This window comes from Myotis brandtii, unplaced genomic scaffold (genome assembly GCF_000412655.1).
Source record: "Myotis brandtii unplaced genomic scaffold, ASM41265v1 scaffold499, whole genome shotgun sequence".
Taxonomy (NCBI): domain Eukaryota; kingdom Metazoa; phylum Chordata; class Mammalia; order Chiroptera; family Vespertilionidae; genus Myotis; species Myotis brandtii.
In genome coordinates, this window is record NW_005369027.1 from 1411209 (window position 1) to 1428385 (window position 17177).

Consider the following 17177-nt stretch of genomic DNA (forward strand, 5'->3'; position numbering starts at 1 on the left):
GAATAAAGAGAAGCTTTCCTTTTAATACTGAAACATCATGCAATATTTTTAATACATTTTAAATAGCAATGAAACTCAACAAGGGAGTACTGACTATGCTTGTATGCATAGCTAAGGCCCAGTTCATGCTTGTAGGAAATGAGAAGGATGCATGACCGCTGCCACATCAAAACAACTGTAGGCACCCGAGAGTTTAAAGTGCATTCTTACTTTAGAGATTTAAAAAACGTATTCCGCCCTAACTGGTTTGGCTCAGTGGATAGAGCGTCAGCCTGCGGACTCATGGGTCCCAGGTTCGATTCCGGTCAAGGGCATGTACCTTGGTTGTGGGCACATCCCCAGTAGGGGGCATGCAAGAGGCAGCTGATTGATGTTTCTCTCTCATCGATGTTTCTAACTCTCTATCCTTCTCCCTTCCTCTCTGTAAAAAACCAATAAGATATATTTAAAAAAATAAAAATAAAAAACGTATTCCAAGAAAAAGTGTCTTAGAATAACCAAAAACTACTTAATTACTTTCTAAGAGTAAATATTTCCATAAGAAAAATACATACATGCCATAAGCATATTAATAAGCACTCGGGGAGCTTTGATGTACACAGAGAAGATTACAACAAAGCTAATCTAGGGAGTTGAGTGCTGAAAAGCAAAGTGAACAAATTCTAAAACACTCCTTTAAACGTAAATCCATACAGATACGCCAATAGAAAAGACCAGTGACGTCTAGAAAAGAGTTTCTATCCTTCGTTAAAAATATTGGAATAAAAAAATTAGGATGGAGAGAAAGCAACTGAGGGAAGTAGTGTGGGAAAGCAGTGATTACTTATAGGGAATAAGCGATAGGAGCACGTCCAGTCATCACAGTCACCTGAAAAGCACAGTCCAGGTCAGGGGTCAGCAAACGTTTTCTCTAAAAGGCCAGGTGGTAAATATTTTAGGCTTTGTTGGCTACATGCATTTTCTGTCACATACTCTCCTTTGTTTTATTTTTGACCACCTATTAAAAGCACAAAAAAAACATTCTTAGCTCAGGGCCCTATCAGCAGAGATCGTGGGCGTGGGCGAGGTTTGGCTCTCTGGCCTCAGATTGCAGACCTGGGCGGGGTCTAAAACAGATAGCCACCCCCAGAGTGTCTGACTCAGAAGGTCTGGGGTAGAACTGAATCATTTGCATTTCGAACAGGTTCCTAGTTGCTGCTGATGCTGCAGATTCAGGAACCACAGGTGGAAAATGACTAGCGGTAATAGACTTGGATTAAAATCCCCACCCTTTCACTCACCAGCTAGGAGAACGGACGGCTTACTGAACTCCATTAAAATCTTAGCTTCCTGAGCTACAGAGTAGACAGGGAGAGAGCCTTCTTTTCTGAGCTCCTAAGAAGTTTAAATAAGATAATATTTGCAGAGCACTTAGCAAAGTGCTTCCAGCGTGATTGCTACATAAATGTCAAGCATTGCTTGTCAAACCAGATGGAAAAACTTTTTGAGGAACCCAAAATGGAATAAAAAACATGATAGTCCTTCTCCGCACATCAGTTATTTGAGGCAAGGAAAAACATCAGTGGGAAGGTTAAAAAGGAGGATAAAAGGAAAGGAGCAGTGTGGGCAACACTGAGAAGGATATCGGATTCCTTCCCATGTGAACAGCCGGCATTTTCTGAGGATAAATTCAGGGAATAAATGGCTAGATTTGTTGCAGTCCATGAGCAAAACTTGGATAAGGTGCATGCATAGCAGACTGTTCGGGAGGTGAAACATCTGGGAGGTTCTTCTGCAGTAGAAACGCGGGACCCCTTTCTCTGACAGCACACACACAATTAAGCAGCTGCTGCTGTTTCTTTGCCCTAATGTTCCAGCCGCTCCGAGCGTGCTCCAGCAATGTCTCTGCTACCTGCTGCAGCTGTCAGGGAGTTGGAATGCGCCCTGGGGTTCTGTCTGAGGTTCACTCCTGCTGTGCAGTTAATGCCAGTAGAGAAGTAAAGAGCGTGGCTATCAAAGGCCCCTTGGAAGATGATCCATCTCTACCAAGACACAGATCAAAAGATTGAGCTTCCCACATTAAGGAGCTGGCCTCTTCTCTAGTGTGTCTGGTACATAAGATGTTCTGACCACAATCAGAGAATGAACACAATTATCCCAGCATCCAGTGAATGGTACCCGCTTGGCAGATCAATTTTAGAAGCATGGCAAAGCCAGTGAATCCATCCTTTTTGCCTTAGGCTGCTTCTATCGCAGGAGCGCATAGTCAAAGGCAAGCTTTCTCTCAGCTAGACCTGTGGTCGGCAAACTGCGGCTCGCGAGCCACATGTGGCTCTTTGGCCCCTTTAGTGTGGCTCTTCCTAAGCCTTAGGAGTACCCTAATTAAGTTAATAACAATGTACCTACCTATATAGTTTAAGTTTAAAAAATTTGGCTCTCAAAAGAAATTTCAATCATTGTACTGTTGATATTTGGCTCTATTGACTAATGAGTTTGCCAACCAGTGCCCTAGAAGATTTGTACCAATCTCAGGAATTTAATAAACATGTTTGCTGATAACATCCCAATGTATATCGCCTACCTTATCTTCTTCCTAAAACTCTGAACTCATTTCTCCAACTGCCTAGTTCAATAAATGGCTCCACCATTTATCCAGGAGCTCAGGCCTGAATTCTTATTATGATCTTCTACTCCTTATTCTCAGCTATTACGTCCAATTCAATCTGCAGACATTGTCACTTTTATCTTCAAAATACATCTGAAAGCCTACCACTCCTCACCTCCTTCACGGCTAACCACCTTCCCTGTCACCGCCAGCTCTTTCCAGCAATGGCCTCCTGATGGGTGTCCTGCTTTCATGCCTACCTCTCTACAGTCTAATCTCTGTAGGGTTCCCAAGATTGATCCTTAAAAAATATCACATCACCTCTGTTCTCATACCTCTAAGAGCTTCTTCTATTATTCCCATAAGAAAGCTCCAAGAGTTTGTCATGGAAGGCTCTCTGTGATCTGCCTCCGGTCGCCACTCTCATCTTCTCTCTCACTATTCTCTGCTCCCAGACCTCTACTGCATCCACACTGGGCTTCCACATGTTCCTAACACACACCCAGCATTCCCACCCCACAGTCTTGAAACGTACGTCCTCCTAAATCTGGAACACTCTTTCCAGAATTTTTATATGGCTTGTTCCCTCACTCTCCACCGGTCGCTGATCCTATGCCACCTTCTCTGAGAGGCCTCTTCTCACTCATGTAAAATCTCACCCTCCCTGAAACACAGTAGGTTGCACCACATGCAACTGCCACTTTTGAAGGTCAAAAATGGTAGAATATCATCAACTTTAATGAATTCAACACATTGTACTTACCTTTCATCCTTCATACATTTATTGGTTTGTTTATTGATTGGTGTACTGTCTGTCTCCTCCGAGGACCGCAAGTATCTGCAAGGCGGCAACCTGGATTGTTCCTAGTTGGCCAGTTCTGAAACAGAGGCACCCACAGGTCACGAGCTGTGCGCTTCCCCCATCTTTTGCCTCGACTTGGAGAAGTTAAGCTCATTAAGCTGCTCTCTGTGCAGTCACACCGGCCATTTTTGGAGGCCAATCCCTTTCCCTCCTTATCAAGAGCCACCCTCTTGTATCCTCAGGATTTTATTTTTGAGATCCTGCAGTTCTTTATACTGGTTCCTTTTTCAGAGTGTCTGGTTATAGGATTAGACTCCACTTCTGAGAGCTGTGTACTGACACTCAGAACCCCTGTCAGAGGCTCTTCAGAATGGTTTCTCTTGGTCATTTTAATCCCCCGCATGACAGACACTCCCGGATGCCCAGCCCTTGGGGTCCCTGTTCTTCTGCTTCAATAGCCAGTTCTTCCTGGGAGGTCAGAATGAAATCTAGGAGGGAAGTTCCTTTTGTTTCTTCCTCTTCCTCTGCAAGACAAGGTCAAAAACATAAGTTCTGCTTTTAGAGAAATGAGATTTCTTTCCACCCAAACTCTGAGGGCTGTTAAGTTCTCCTTAATCCTGTGACTTGCAAATGTGTCACTTCTTCGATCTTTTTAGGAATAGATTCATCAGAGCTCTACCTTACTTAGCCGAGGATTTTAGATTTGCTTATATGATGCCAGGTGCTTTCCAAAGCATTTAATAGTGGGTGGAAACTTCAGTTATCAATACAACAATGTTTAGGACTTTCCCCAAGAAATGTACGGAAGACTGTAACTGGAGTTCTCAATTACAGTTGATTCTAAGTATTATTTGGGTGTCCCCGTTAAAGAAAAAAAATATTTAATGGCACTCGGTAAAGGTGGTAAGGCTGACTATTCAGGGCCATTGTGAAGGTACCAGAACTACTGCCATGGAATCTTGCCCTGGGGGACAGAGTGTGGGCTCAGCTCCACATGCAGCGAGGATAAGTGGGAATTTATAGCTAATGGGGAGGGGGGAGAGCAGAGGACGGACAGTTACTAAGAGGAAACATCAAGGGTAAGGGGTGGGAGGGGGGTTCTGCTAAACTGATCTAAGAGGATTCTTGCTGAAGACAGGCCAGTGATCCAACATCACCTGGGGGTGTGGAGGAGGAGGAACCTGATTAGATATTGAGGATGGGGTTCTGGTTAAACTGACCTAGCAAGGCTCTTGCTTACACTCTATTTACAAGGCAGAGCACAGATGCGCCTAGGACAGTGATGGCGAACCTATGACACGCGTGTCAAAGGTGACACTAGAACTCATTTTTTTGGTTGGTTTTTCTTTGTTAAATGGCATTTAAATATATAAAATAAATATCAAAAATATAAGTCTTTGTTTTACTATGGTTGCAAAGATCAAAACATTTCTATATGTGACACGGCACCAGAGTTAAGTTAGGGTTTTTCAAAATGCTGACACGCCGAGCTCAAAAGGTTCGCCATCACTGCCCCTAGGGTCATAAATTTGTCAGCTGCAGAGTATCTCCTGAGACAAGCGGGGTGCTCTCAAACAGCCCAGGGCATTCTATAAAAGGTAGTTTCATGCCTCAAGCAGTAAAAATGACCACATCTGGGAGACATGGACTATTCTATCCTTTCAGACAGCTGAACCACAATTGCTCCCTTCAATCTAGCAATTTTCCACTAAAAGTGCAAGGGGATCTGGACTTATCAATCAGTCTATACTACCTGGCTCTCTATAGAGTTAGTTTATAAGAGAAAGTGCTTGCTCTGACCGGTGGGCTAAGTGGTTAGAGCATTAGCCTGTGCACCGAAGGGGGAGTTCAATTCCTGGTCAAGGGCATGTACCTGGGTTACAGGTTCAATCCTCAGCCCTGATCGGGGCATGTGCACGAGGCAACCAATTGATGTGTGTCTCTCACATTGATGCTTCTCTCCCTCTCTCTCTCTCTCTCTCTCTCTCTCCCCTTCCATCCCTCCCTTCCACTCTCTCAAAACCAATGGAAAAAAATATCCTCAGGTAAAGATTAACCAAAAGTTTAAAAAAAGATTAAAAAGAGCCAGCCTGTGTGGTTCAGTGGTTGTGCATCAACCTATGAACCAGGAGGTCAAGGTTCCATTCTTTGTCAGGGCACATGCCTGGGTTGCAGGCTCCATCTCCACTGGGGGGCATGCAGGAGGCAGCGGATCAATGATTCTCTCTCTCTCCCTATCCCTTCATCTCTGAAATTAATAAAAATATTTTTTTAAAAAAAGAGAAAGATCTTAATTCTATAGCTAAGCTAGAGGTGGATATTTGTGGGGTTATTCTGACTGAATTTGTGGGGAATAGATGAGCTGGGATTGAAAGATAAAGTATTAGCAGAAGTGGAGTGGATTGGGATGGTCAGAGAACCCAGAACAACAGGGCAGCAACTCTGGAATGAGGAGAAAGAAAATCAGTCTGACAAAAGGTCCTGAAGCAAGCTGAGAAGAGGTGAAGCATGTGCAGAGACTGACATCTGCCCACAGCTCATCTTCAAGGTACCGGGTTGGGGGGTGGGGAGGGGGGGGCATCCTTTGTATGCTCAGCCACTCATACTCCAGCAGGACTCACACCATTTTAATCAATTAGCTACTCGTTTTTCTTACCCTTATTTTAAGAGTGGCTTCCTTCTCGGCTATCTGTTTCTCAAGAAATACTATAGCCTAAGAACTTTCCCACTGGAGCAGTTTTCAGGCAGTAAAAGAATGCACAAAGAGAATAATTCACTTTATTGGAATCAACTCAACTATACTGAGTCACCTTAAGGTTTAAAATGTTATTGAGGTAGAATTAAGTTTATTTCTTCATTCTACCATAAAAATAACATCTTCATACTTATTGAGTCTTGAGCCTATAAGTGTTTAAAAAACATTTAATTTACTAACTTTTAAGGGTATTTGTTAAGGTTAGAATCAAAATTCTAATATTTGTTTATAATTTATAATACTACATGTGTGTACACTTGACTTTCAGATTTCCTTGGAACCTTCAAGATTAATTCTGATATAAATTCTAGTAATCGATTAATTATCGAGGCTACCAAAAAAAATAAAAAAAGAAACTTGGAGATAATACCAAGGAAATTTAAGTAAATGCCATCATGCTCATTCAAAATGGCCTACTGAAATGACAGGGGGGAAAAGCACAAACAAATGCAACTTGAATCCTTTACTGAAAGAAACAAAGGAAATTATAATCTAGGAGGCTAGAAAGCCAGAGCACGCCCTCTTCTGCTACCTGAAAGCCCATCAGATCTGTCTGTAGAACAGAAGGAAATGAACCCTGTGGGCATCTAGGCATCTATATTTGCATAAATTTCTATTCATGGTTGCTTTTGTTTTCTTTTTGGTTTTTCCCTCGGCTGAAGGAGGGGAGAAAGAAACAATGCTGAGAGTGGGGTGTGGCAGAGAGGTTCTGCCTAGGAGCCGGGAGGAAAGAAAAGGAGGAGGAAGGACTAACCACTCACCCTCCAGCCACTAGGGCTGGATTTGATTCTAAGGAGGAGGGGCCCAAAGAGGATGGAAGGGGTTGTTTTCCTAAGGGCTGTTGTGTGCCTGGAGGTGCAGGCATTGCTTCACTGGGCCCAGGTGACGGAGTGAAGCACTGTTGGGAGGAGAGGCGTTCTACCCTCTTCTGTAGGAGCCTTTTCACCGCCTTGAGGATTCACAGCTGTGGAGGCAGTTGGGGCACGGAGACGTTGACGTGTCCATTTTCAGTCTCACAATGGGCATCATTGGCGGTTACTGTCCACCAGCAACAAAATGAAGCCGGTGAAATGGAAAAGCTTGGCAGACAGACTGGTTGGGGAGCACAGGTAAGTCATACCTGATACCCCAACATTTGGAGGCTTTGCAGGGAAACCTCTATTCCAGCACAAGGAGGGCAATCCCAGGAACCCTGGATGCTATTGCCAATGGAAGTTCTTCTGAACTTTCAGCCACCGATGAGGAGGTAGGAGGCCAGGGAATCCGATTACATAAAGAAAGCAGTTAATCTTATTGTCCCTCAACAGTGGAAACTTAGTGGACTTGGATTTGAAAATTGCTTCACTAGAACTCTTCCCCATGTCTCTACTTCTGTGCATCTTTTAGCTTTGCATTTGCCATGATAAAACTGTAACCCTAGGTACCAGCTGCTTTAACTCTCAGTATGGAGTTAGTTTCCCAAAGAGGATGGTGACAGGACCAATTCACCATTATCGCCCAGAGGCACAGCTCTCCTGCCTCATAGGCTTCTTGCCAACCTGTAACTGAGTGTCCATAAGCCAGGTCCTCTCCCCACCCCACCCCAAACCCCAAAACTTCTGCTGTGACCAGGGTGGAAAGGTGACTTGACAGCAGATGAAGACGTGGCAAAAAAGAAACCCCTGAAATGAAGGCCATGGGGAGGTGACGGTGATGGGGGATGTTCACGATTGTACCCATCCCCCTGGGCACAGGGCAGGATCAAACATCAGCATCCACACTGACCACATCACTTGCTTTGACATGTCACATCCGGGTGAACATTTTCATGGCCCTCGTATGATTCATCCTGTTCTCTTAACCCCGTACAGCTGTGTAAGAGAAATGTTAGGATGGGTCCCTGAGTGCCTGTACTAAGCAGAAACTATAAGAGTTAGAGGTGAGAGCCAGAGGAATAATGTTTATTACTATTGATATAACTCTCTATTTATCTCCTGAAAACATGGGATATATTTACATCAGAAAATACATTTGAAACTTTCCCCACCCCCAAAAAAACAAAAAACACTTTATAGGACATAACATATTCTAAGGAGTTTGTTATTTTTATCTTAAAGGATTTTGAGTAAGTCAATTCTTTTAGCTTATATTCAACATGAATCTGACACATAGCAAATCATAATTTGTGGCAAATAAGATTATAGACATTTCCATTATGTAATGACTGTAGCATGATCTAGAAGTTTATGTCTCCTTCAGAGAGTATACAACATAGAGATGTAAATTCTTTTCATCGTAATTCTGCATAAATGCATTGCCAAACTTGGCTCTTGAAAGTGATAAAGTGCAGATGTCTACAGCTGCAATCATAAAAATGTAATTGCTGAGGAAAAATATTTCTGATCCATTGGAGGAATTTATTACAGAGGGATGCAACTTTGTAAGTTATCACACAGAAAAAAAATGAAAGTGAATGATTGAAAGATATCCCAGGCTGAACATTCCTGCAAAATGACCTAGTGATTTACCTGTGCCCAGAAAGGAAAAAATAGATTAGAGATAAATCAAGTTTGGTGGGAAAGGCTCTGGTAACTTTAAGAAGAGCAGAAAAAAAGATTTACGAATAAATGAATTTAGAAGTCAGAGTAACATAATAGTATTGTGACCAATTACTCCAAAAATTAAAATGTAATTTTGACTTTGAGTTATACACAGAGGTGGTAAGTAATATCCGTGAAACCTTAAAAGCCAAGGAATATAAAATGAAGATAAATAATGAGGAAAGGTGAGAATTTTTCTAATGTGGCTACTAAGTTGATAGCTTTATCTAGTGGCACTATCCATTTAAAGATCATGAACTTCTTTTGGAATGTTTTCCAATATAACCAGAGAATATATTACATATATAGGTGCTTTGAAAACTACATATACATATTATTACTGCTGTTGCTTTTAAAAGAGAATCGGGGGGAGAGCTTTCAGAATTTTATTATTATTACTAAATACAGACTTTTTTACATTTTAACAATACTTTAAATGATAATTTTAGATGCCATTCATTTTATAACAATCAAAGCTTCCCTTGGTTCATTATCTATTTTTCCCACATTTTTTAAGTTCTCCTGCAGTTACTCTACATTGTAATTTCCATGTAATTAATACCTGGATTATGAGAGGCTCCAGTAGCTTCTCTACAGTGAATGTTTGGACCTGCAGATCCTGGGGGTCAATATTCAGTGTGACTGGTGTTTCAGCTGACATGCTGCCTGTGCACAAAAACAAAATACATTTATGAATTAAAAAATATATGTTCTAAAGGAAGGTACTAATTAAAATCAGAGAGTGCATGAGATTTCAGGCCCTCTTCCTAGTATCAGCTGTAGCCCTCCGAGGACCAAGGTGTCAAGTCCACCGACAGAGAAGTGAGATATTCTTCAAGTATTCTTGGAGGTCGTGCTGTCTGAGCTCAGGTCCTCTACCTAATTAATCTGTGCTAGCATATCCATGACTAAAATAATCACTCAGCCCAGGAGGCTTTGCATTTGATCAGGAGTCTTGGTGAAAAGGAATGGCCAAGCTGGTGAGATGTACCTCACAGTACTCAAGTCCTTTGACTTCCAGGACACCATGGCCCTGAGGCAGCCAGAGCCCATAGTTTCCCTGTTCTTGTTAATGGTGACTCAGATGAGGAGCCAGGTAGGACTTTGTAAGACATCTGACACATCTCTACTTGTTTGGGGTATTGTTTGAGGATTTTGATTGGAGAAGAAAGTTGGAGGCAATTTACTTTCCTGTACAGAAAAGAAACTAATATAAATTGGCATAGTTATAAAAAGAAAGAAGCAGCTCTGAGAAGACATTGATAATAAGTGTAATTTAAAAATTTATGTATACTTACAATTAAATAAATCATATTTAAAATAAAGATAATAAATTCTCAAAAAATAAAAAAATAAATGTATAGTCCACAGAAATGTGTATTACTATCAATGCAAAAATCTTCCCACTTAGCTATTACCCATTTTCTTCTATAATTTCTCATATTTGCAGGCTAGGAAAACATAAGAATCTTCCCCTAGGAAGGATCCTGATATTCCCTATGATACCCATAGACACTAAAACAAAAAAAAGAAATAGAGAATATTACTTTCATTTTAGTTTCTCTATTTATTATTGTAGGTATAAGGGCGAATAATTGTTTCCTCTTTAATTTGCTGATTGGCTCTATGAATGGACTGATGATGGATTTATAGATGAATGAATGGATGGATGCATGAATGAGTAAATGAATGAATGAATGAATGAGCATACATTTTCATGGTATCTCTCTTATCCAGAATTAATCCCTTCAAGGTTCCTCTGAATCTCAGTGATTCTAGAGGAAAGAACTGTTGTTTTTCTTATACCCCTGCCTCCAACCCCTAAGAGATACCAGAATCTCAGGGTAGGGCTCATGTTTCCTCCCAGCTCCTTCCCCTGACAGTCTACCCCCATTCTCTTCCTAGCTTTTTTCAACTCCCACTGACCTAACACCATAAAATCAGCATCTCTTTGCTCTTCAACCTCTCCCACTCTACTGGATCCTTTTCCTGTACCCATAAATGTGTTACATATATATTCAAAGAGAATCATGATCTCTCTCTGAGTGTGTCAGTGAAAAGCTCAGTGCTTCACAAGGCTCTTCCACACTGTAGACCTGATACCCAGCAGAGAGAGATTCACACACACACACACACACACACACACACACACACACAACCATCCTATAACTAAACAATTATCCTCATTGATTCTTATCTTGACATACTCTAATTGTTACACTAATAACATAATTTGGTTTTTTTTAAATAGAGACAAATACTGAAGAGTCCAGAAGCCTTACTGCTCTTCAGATGTTGTGCCACATGACTACGCGTCACAATTCTTTGACTATAAAAATGGATATTTGAAGTATTCTTTTTTTTAATATATTTTATTGATTTTTTACAGAGAGGAGGGAGAGGGTTAGAGAGTTAGAAACATTGATGAGAGAGAAACATGGATCAGCTGCCTCCTGCACGCCCCCTACTAGGGATGTGCCCACAACCAAGGTACATGCCCTTGACCAGATTCGAACCTGGGACCCTTCAATCCACAGGCCGATGCTCTATCCACTGAGCCAAACCGGTTAGGGCTGAAGTATTCTTGAGAATAAAGGAAATCTGCCAACAGGCTGTCCCCAGTGACTTAACATAAAAATGTGCACATAATGAAAATAGTGGATTTCAAATATGATTCTCATCAAATATACTCACATAACTTATAATTCTTTCATGTGTCTTTAGCAAAGTTTGATATTAAAAACAAAGAGAAATACTCAAAAACTCTAAAAAAAACACTTATGACAAATTTAATAATCTATGAAAGCATTTAAGTAAAATTACATACTCCAAAGTTGACTATTACTAAAAACACTAATGCATACTAATTATTTTGTGTATAGCATTGAGACATTTTTCTAGTCAATTCAGGAAATTATAATAACAAATTTGAAATGAGGAGAAAAAAGACAACTTATGTGTTGAGTGTCCTAAGATTACTCTATTCATGTTTTCAAGTAGCTATAATATATTACTTATTTATCTACTAAAAACTACTGTAAGTGTTGAGGGTTTTATATAAAACCTAATGACATTGTTGATGGCAAAGACAGAGTACACATTGTTAAATGTAGCACATTTCTAGATAGTTTAATTTAAATTAAAACAAATTTCTTTACTTTTAAATTTTTTTACTCTTTAAACCCTATTTTTACCTTGAAAAAATCATTATTCAAGGTGTGTTAAGTGAAAAAATATTATTTGAATATCTTTTCAATGAAAGTATAAATTACTATTATTATGCTACTAGAGGTCCAGTGTACGAAATTCATGCATGGGTGGAGACGCTAGGCCTGGCCAGCGATCAGGGCCTATCAGGGCTGTCTCACACAGTCCTGTTGGGGCCAGGCTGGCTGGAGGATGCCAGCTGCCAGCTGCTAGCCAGGGTCTGGGGGCCTGCAAGCTGGGGCCTGGGGGCCTGCCAGCTGCCAGACGGGGCCTGCCTGCTGGACAGGGCCAGTGGGACAGGGGGAGGGATGGGAGGAGGGACCACAGGAGGTTTGCTGGTGGTGGGGAGGGACCGGGGGAGGTTGACTGGCCATGGGAGCTTGGAGGTTGGCTATGGGAGCTCGTTGAGCGTCTGCCCCGTGGTGGTCAGTGCACATATAGCAACTGACTGACCAGTCGTTCGGTCGTAACAGTCGCTTAGGCTTTTTTATATATATATATATATGACATATCCTGTATAATAAAAGCCTAATATGCTAAGTGTCCAACCGTTCGTTCAACCATTTGACCAGTCACACTGACCACCAGGGGGCAGACGCTCCCACCGGCAGGTTAGCTTGCTGCTGCGGTCCAGCTGATCAGGACTGGGCAAGACGGGCCGAACATGCCCTGGAGCCATCCTGTGGTCCCTCCCCAGCCCCAATCATGCACCAGTGGGGTCCCTTGGCCTGGCCTGCACCCTCTTGCAATCTGGGACCCCTCATGGGATGTCAGAGAGCCGGTTTCAGCCCAATCCCCGCAGGCCAGGCCAAGGGACCCCACCAGTGCACGAATCCATGCACCAGGCTTCTAGTCAATATATAAAGACACATATCTCTATGGTTTAGCCCAGCCGTGGGCAAACTACGGCCCGCGCGTTTGAAATGAATAAAACTAAAAAAAAAAAAAGACCGTACCCTTTTATGTAATGATGTTTACTTTGAATTTATATTAGTTCACACAAACACTCCATCCATGCTTTAGTTCCGGCCCTCCGGTCCAGTTTAAGAACCCATTGTGGCCCTCGAGTCAAAAAGTTTGCCCACCCCTGGTTTAGCCCTTTATCTTGCTTCTCTCTCCTTTTCACTGGTTTTACTTCCTTTCTAAAGTAAAAACATGATTTCTTTTCTCAGCTATTCATCTAAAATGCAGGAGATATGCTCCAACACCATTGCCAAATGGTTTCTCTTACATGCATTCGAAGGACTGAAATGTTTTCTTTGGTTAGGTTTTTCTATTTGGTTTTGTTTTTTCCAGTCATTCCATCTATCACTTTGATTCCCTCTAACACAAGCAAATCTAAATTGACAAATAGGATATCCCCAGGGTGACCTTTCTGCATAGCTCAAAGCCAACCTATACAATAAAATATGTCCTTCAGATCCAGAACCACTGGGTTCTATTAAATGTGTACTCACAAAAGGGCTTACTTGTTACTCCTCTCATGACAGGAACTATCCTACATATAAATCAAGTCAAGGTTGCTGATATTGCTTTGTTCTTTCATCTCAGGGACAAGAAGTAGAGGGCACTGTTATGAACTAAAATAAGATCTAAGTGAACCTTCAGAGCCTTTACAAACATGTCCTTTCACTGCAAAACTCACAAGCGTTTTCAAAGCTACACTGAGCACCAGAATTAGAGGCAAGGAAACTAAAAATTAAGGGAAGTAAAAATTATCCACATATATAATCCTACTCGAAGAGTGTTTTCCAGTTAAGAGATAAAAGACAAACCTAATTTGGCCAAATTATCTTCTAACTATGTGATCCTGCCTTTAATACACACTAAGTAAAGAAAGTTGTTGAGTTCATATTTTCATGCCAAAAAATATATAAAATAATAAGCCAACAAGTCCTTGAAGAACCTTGGCTACATATAATTATTATTTGAATAATTCTGTTTCTTATAAAAATCTTCTGGGTCTTTTGGATGTAATTACCCTGATTTATTGGAGATCAAGGCAATAATAGGCAAGAAACTGCAGAATTTTGCAAGTGAAGTCAAAGCAAGGTCAAAGTCTGACAAATTGTTACCAACCTCTTGTAGCAACATCACAGTGTAGATCCAAAACAAAAATCCTACTAACTTGCAGGTATTACATTCCAAAGCATTTACATCTTATAATTCATAAAATCTTAAGAGTCGGTGAGTACCTCCCAGACCATTCAAGAATACCTTCTACAATATCCTTAATTTCAACAATGTACTGGGCTAAGGTGGTCAGAAATGATGAGATGCTCACTATACCAGTAGATGCCAGTGGTTACTTGTATAAAGTTCTTCCGTATTGAGTTGAAAGCTGCCACTTCTATCCATCAGAGGTGGCTTTATAGAGTGTGGAAGGTACACGTTGGGAGACAGACAGACTCCCAACTACAAATAATTGTTATTTGAATAATGTTATTTCTTATAAAAATCTTCTGGGTCTTTTGGATGTGATAACCAATATGTGGTCTCCAATACCACATATTTAATTTCTTAAAAAATAAACTTTTGTACCACAGTCTATAAGGTAATAGCTGATTCTCAGATTATTTTTTTATATATATATTTTATTGATTTTTTTTTTTACAAAGAAGAAGGGAGAGGGATAGAGAGTTAGAAACATCGACGAGAGAGATCGATCAGCTGCCTCCTGCACACCCCCCAGTGGGGATGTGCCCGCAACCAAGATACATGCCCCTGACCAGAATCGAACCCAGGACCCTTCAGTCCGCAGGCCGACGCTCTATCCACTGAGCCAAACCGGTTCGGCTGATTCTCAGATTATTAAATTCCATGACACAGTCATCATAATTACCTTATTAATCTAACTTTATACCCACTTTTCAACTAAACTGTTCCAGTCTTTTTTTTTTTCAAGGATTACTGTAAACCCAAGTCTTCCCATCATATATTTGGACAATTAATTTTTATTTTCCCCTAAATTCAGAATTTTATTTTGGCCTCCTAACATTCCATCTTGTAGAATCTGGACGTTTGTTCCTACCAGTCAAAAATTGGTCTTAGAGAGCCCCACACATTAACACCATCTCCTCAAGTTCAAAGTGCATTGATCATGACAGTACTTCTTCTATCAAAAGTGCCTTGGGCTTCATGAGATTCATCTTGATCTCATTTAACGAAGCCCTAGTGAGTGAGATATAAAGGGGAAATATCCCCACCATCATCACAAATGTTAACCTTACCTAATACTCTACACTTTCCAAATATCAGAAAAGGTGAGCAACTAGTAGTGAAACAATGTCATAAAAGAGAGCTTTTTTTTTCATTGTCATTAAAAATTTATTACAAAACTTTGTCAACCTCACTCTCCATCACTGGTCCCCTTCAGAAAGATAACCATAATTCAGTTAGGAACAATGTGAAAGATTAGAACCAAAGGTTAATTGACACACAAAAAATCTACATTTTAATTAAACACATTTAAGTAAAGAAAAGGAAAAGGGGACATGGGGAATTTGCTGCACGGTATTATCACAGTTGATTTTATACTATTCAGTCTCGGCTAAAGTGAAATAAAATGGAGAGAGGACACTATAATAAACAATTTCTACTACAGTCTCTACATATACCTGTTTTCCCAAGCCCACATCCATCACACCATAGCCCCACCTACATGCATCCACTAAAATCATTTGCTGGCTTGTTTGACCTTCCAAGAAATACACACATCCTTTACTTACTTCGCAAAAAAGAAAAAGAAAAAGGATCTCAGCTTTCTCAGAAAGTCAATAAAATCAGGCAATTGCCTAATACATATAATGAGGAAATCGCTGGTTTCTCTCTTTTCAGATATTTTCCTTAACTTTATAATTACTTTCCATGCATGTACTTGGAGATCAATAATCTGTATAAGCTCCTCTACCGAGCCTTTTAGTCACCATAAGACCAAAACAGTGTGAGATCAGAGGCACCCCGAGACGACCAGGCCTCATTCACTATTCATTCAATTCATATTTATTGAGTTTCTAGTTTCTAGTTTGTGGCAGGCATGGGGAGGGGAAGACCATAAATAATAAATATAATTTTTAAAAGTATTTAGCACATTAGAAAATGACATGCTACGATAAAAAATTAAAAATGAAGCACAGTGAGTAGGATTAGGTGCCAGAGAAGTTAGCAGCATATTGCAGTGTTAAATACCATCAAGATTAGCCTCACTGAGAAGGGGAGATGTGAGCAAAGACTGAAGAAGTGAGGAAATGAGCCAAGCGGACACCTGGGAGAAGAGCATTCCAGGCAGAGATAACAGGTAGAGCAAAATCCTTACAACAGGAGAGTGCTGGCATGTTTGTGAACAGCAAGGAAGCCAGTGTAACTGGAGTAGAGAGAACTACACAGAGGTTCGTATGAGAAATCAGAAAGGTAATGGGGTGGGGGCTGCTGACCATGTGGAGCCCAATGCAAAATACTGCATGGGTTTGAGCACTAAGAAACATGGTCTGGTTTATATTCTGGAAGGATCACTTCAGCGAAGAAGGAGGAGGAGGAAGAAAAGGGGAGAAGGAGCAGGAGAAGTAGTACTAGTATAGGGTGGGGAGCAAGGGCATAAGCAGGTTCTTATTTAACCTATTGAAGATTAAACACGAAGATCCTTATAAATAACATGGTCTGGTTTATATTCTGGAACGATCACTTCAGCCAAGGAGGAGGAGGAAGAGGAGGAGGAGGAAGAAAGGGGGAGGAGGAGGCGAAGTAGTACTAGTATAGGGTGGGGAACAAGGGCATAAGCAGGTTCTTACTTAACCTATTGAAGATTAAACACGAAGATCCTTATAAAAACCATAACTGGCCTATATCTCTGACACCTACCAATGGCTCGACAAATATTAGTTGTTATTATTATTCCCTTTTCAGCAGAAGAGCAGCACCTACTCTCTACATTTAGCATAAACACATCTCTATCATCCATAGAGCTTATAATTATGATTCAAGAATGCTTTCACTCTGTTCCTATAACAAAAAAGTTTAAAACAAAGCTTCCCTTTGATGCCTCAGTCTATAGCATCTCTTGGCTTCCAATTCTAAGGCATATTTCCTACATGAGCGTTAATTTGAAATGCCACATGCCTAAATGCTCCTTTTCAAAAATTCCTAATGCACAAAAGCCTCATAAGGGATCTTGAGCCCTTTGAAAACAATTCCAAGAGTGGCACGTAAAAGGTATGCTCCAGGGTTGGGGCTGCAAGTGTTAAATGTGCTACA

At 40.8% G+C, this 17177-nt stretch overlaps 1 protein-coding gene across 1 annotated transcript in view; it reads right to left on the reverse strand.

Annotated features, from left to right (window-relative positions):
- CTNNA3 (catenin (cadherin-associated protein), alpha 3) overlaps positions 1-17177 on the reverse strand; it is a 1348181-nt gene that overhangs the window by 1302786 nt on the left and 28218 nt on the right. The window contains exon 2 of the mRNA XM_005876777.2: positions 9283-9386. Coding sequence (XP_005876839.1) covers positions 9283-9381 — 99 coding nt within the window. The 5' untranslated portion in view covers positions 9382-9386. The remainder of the gene's footprint in view (positions 1-9282; positions 9387-17177) is intronic.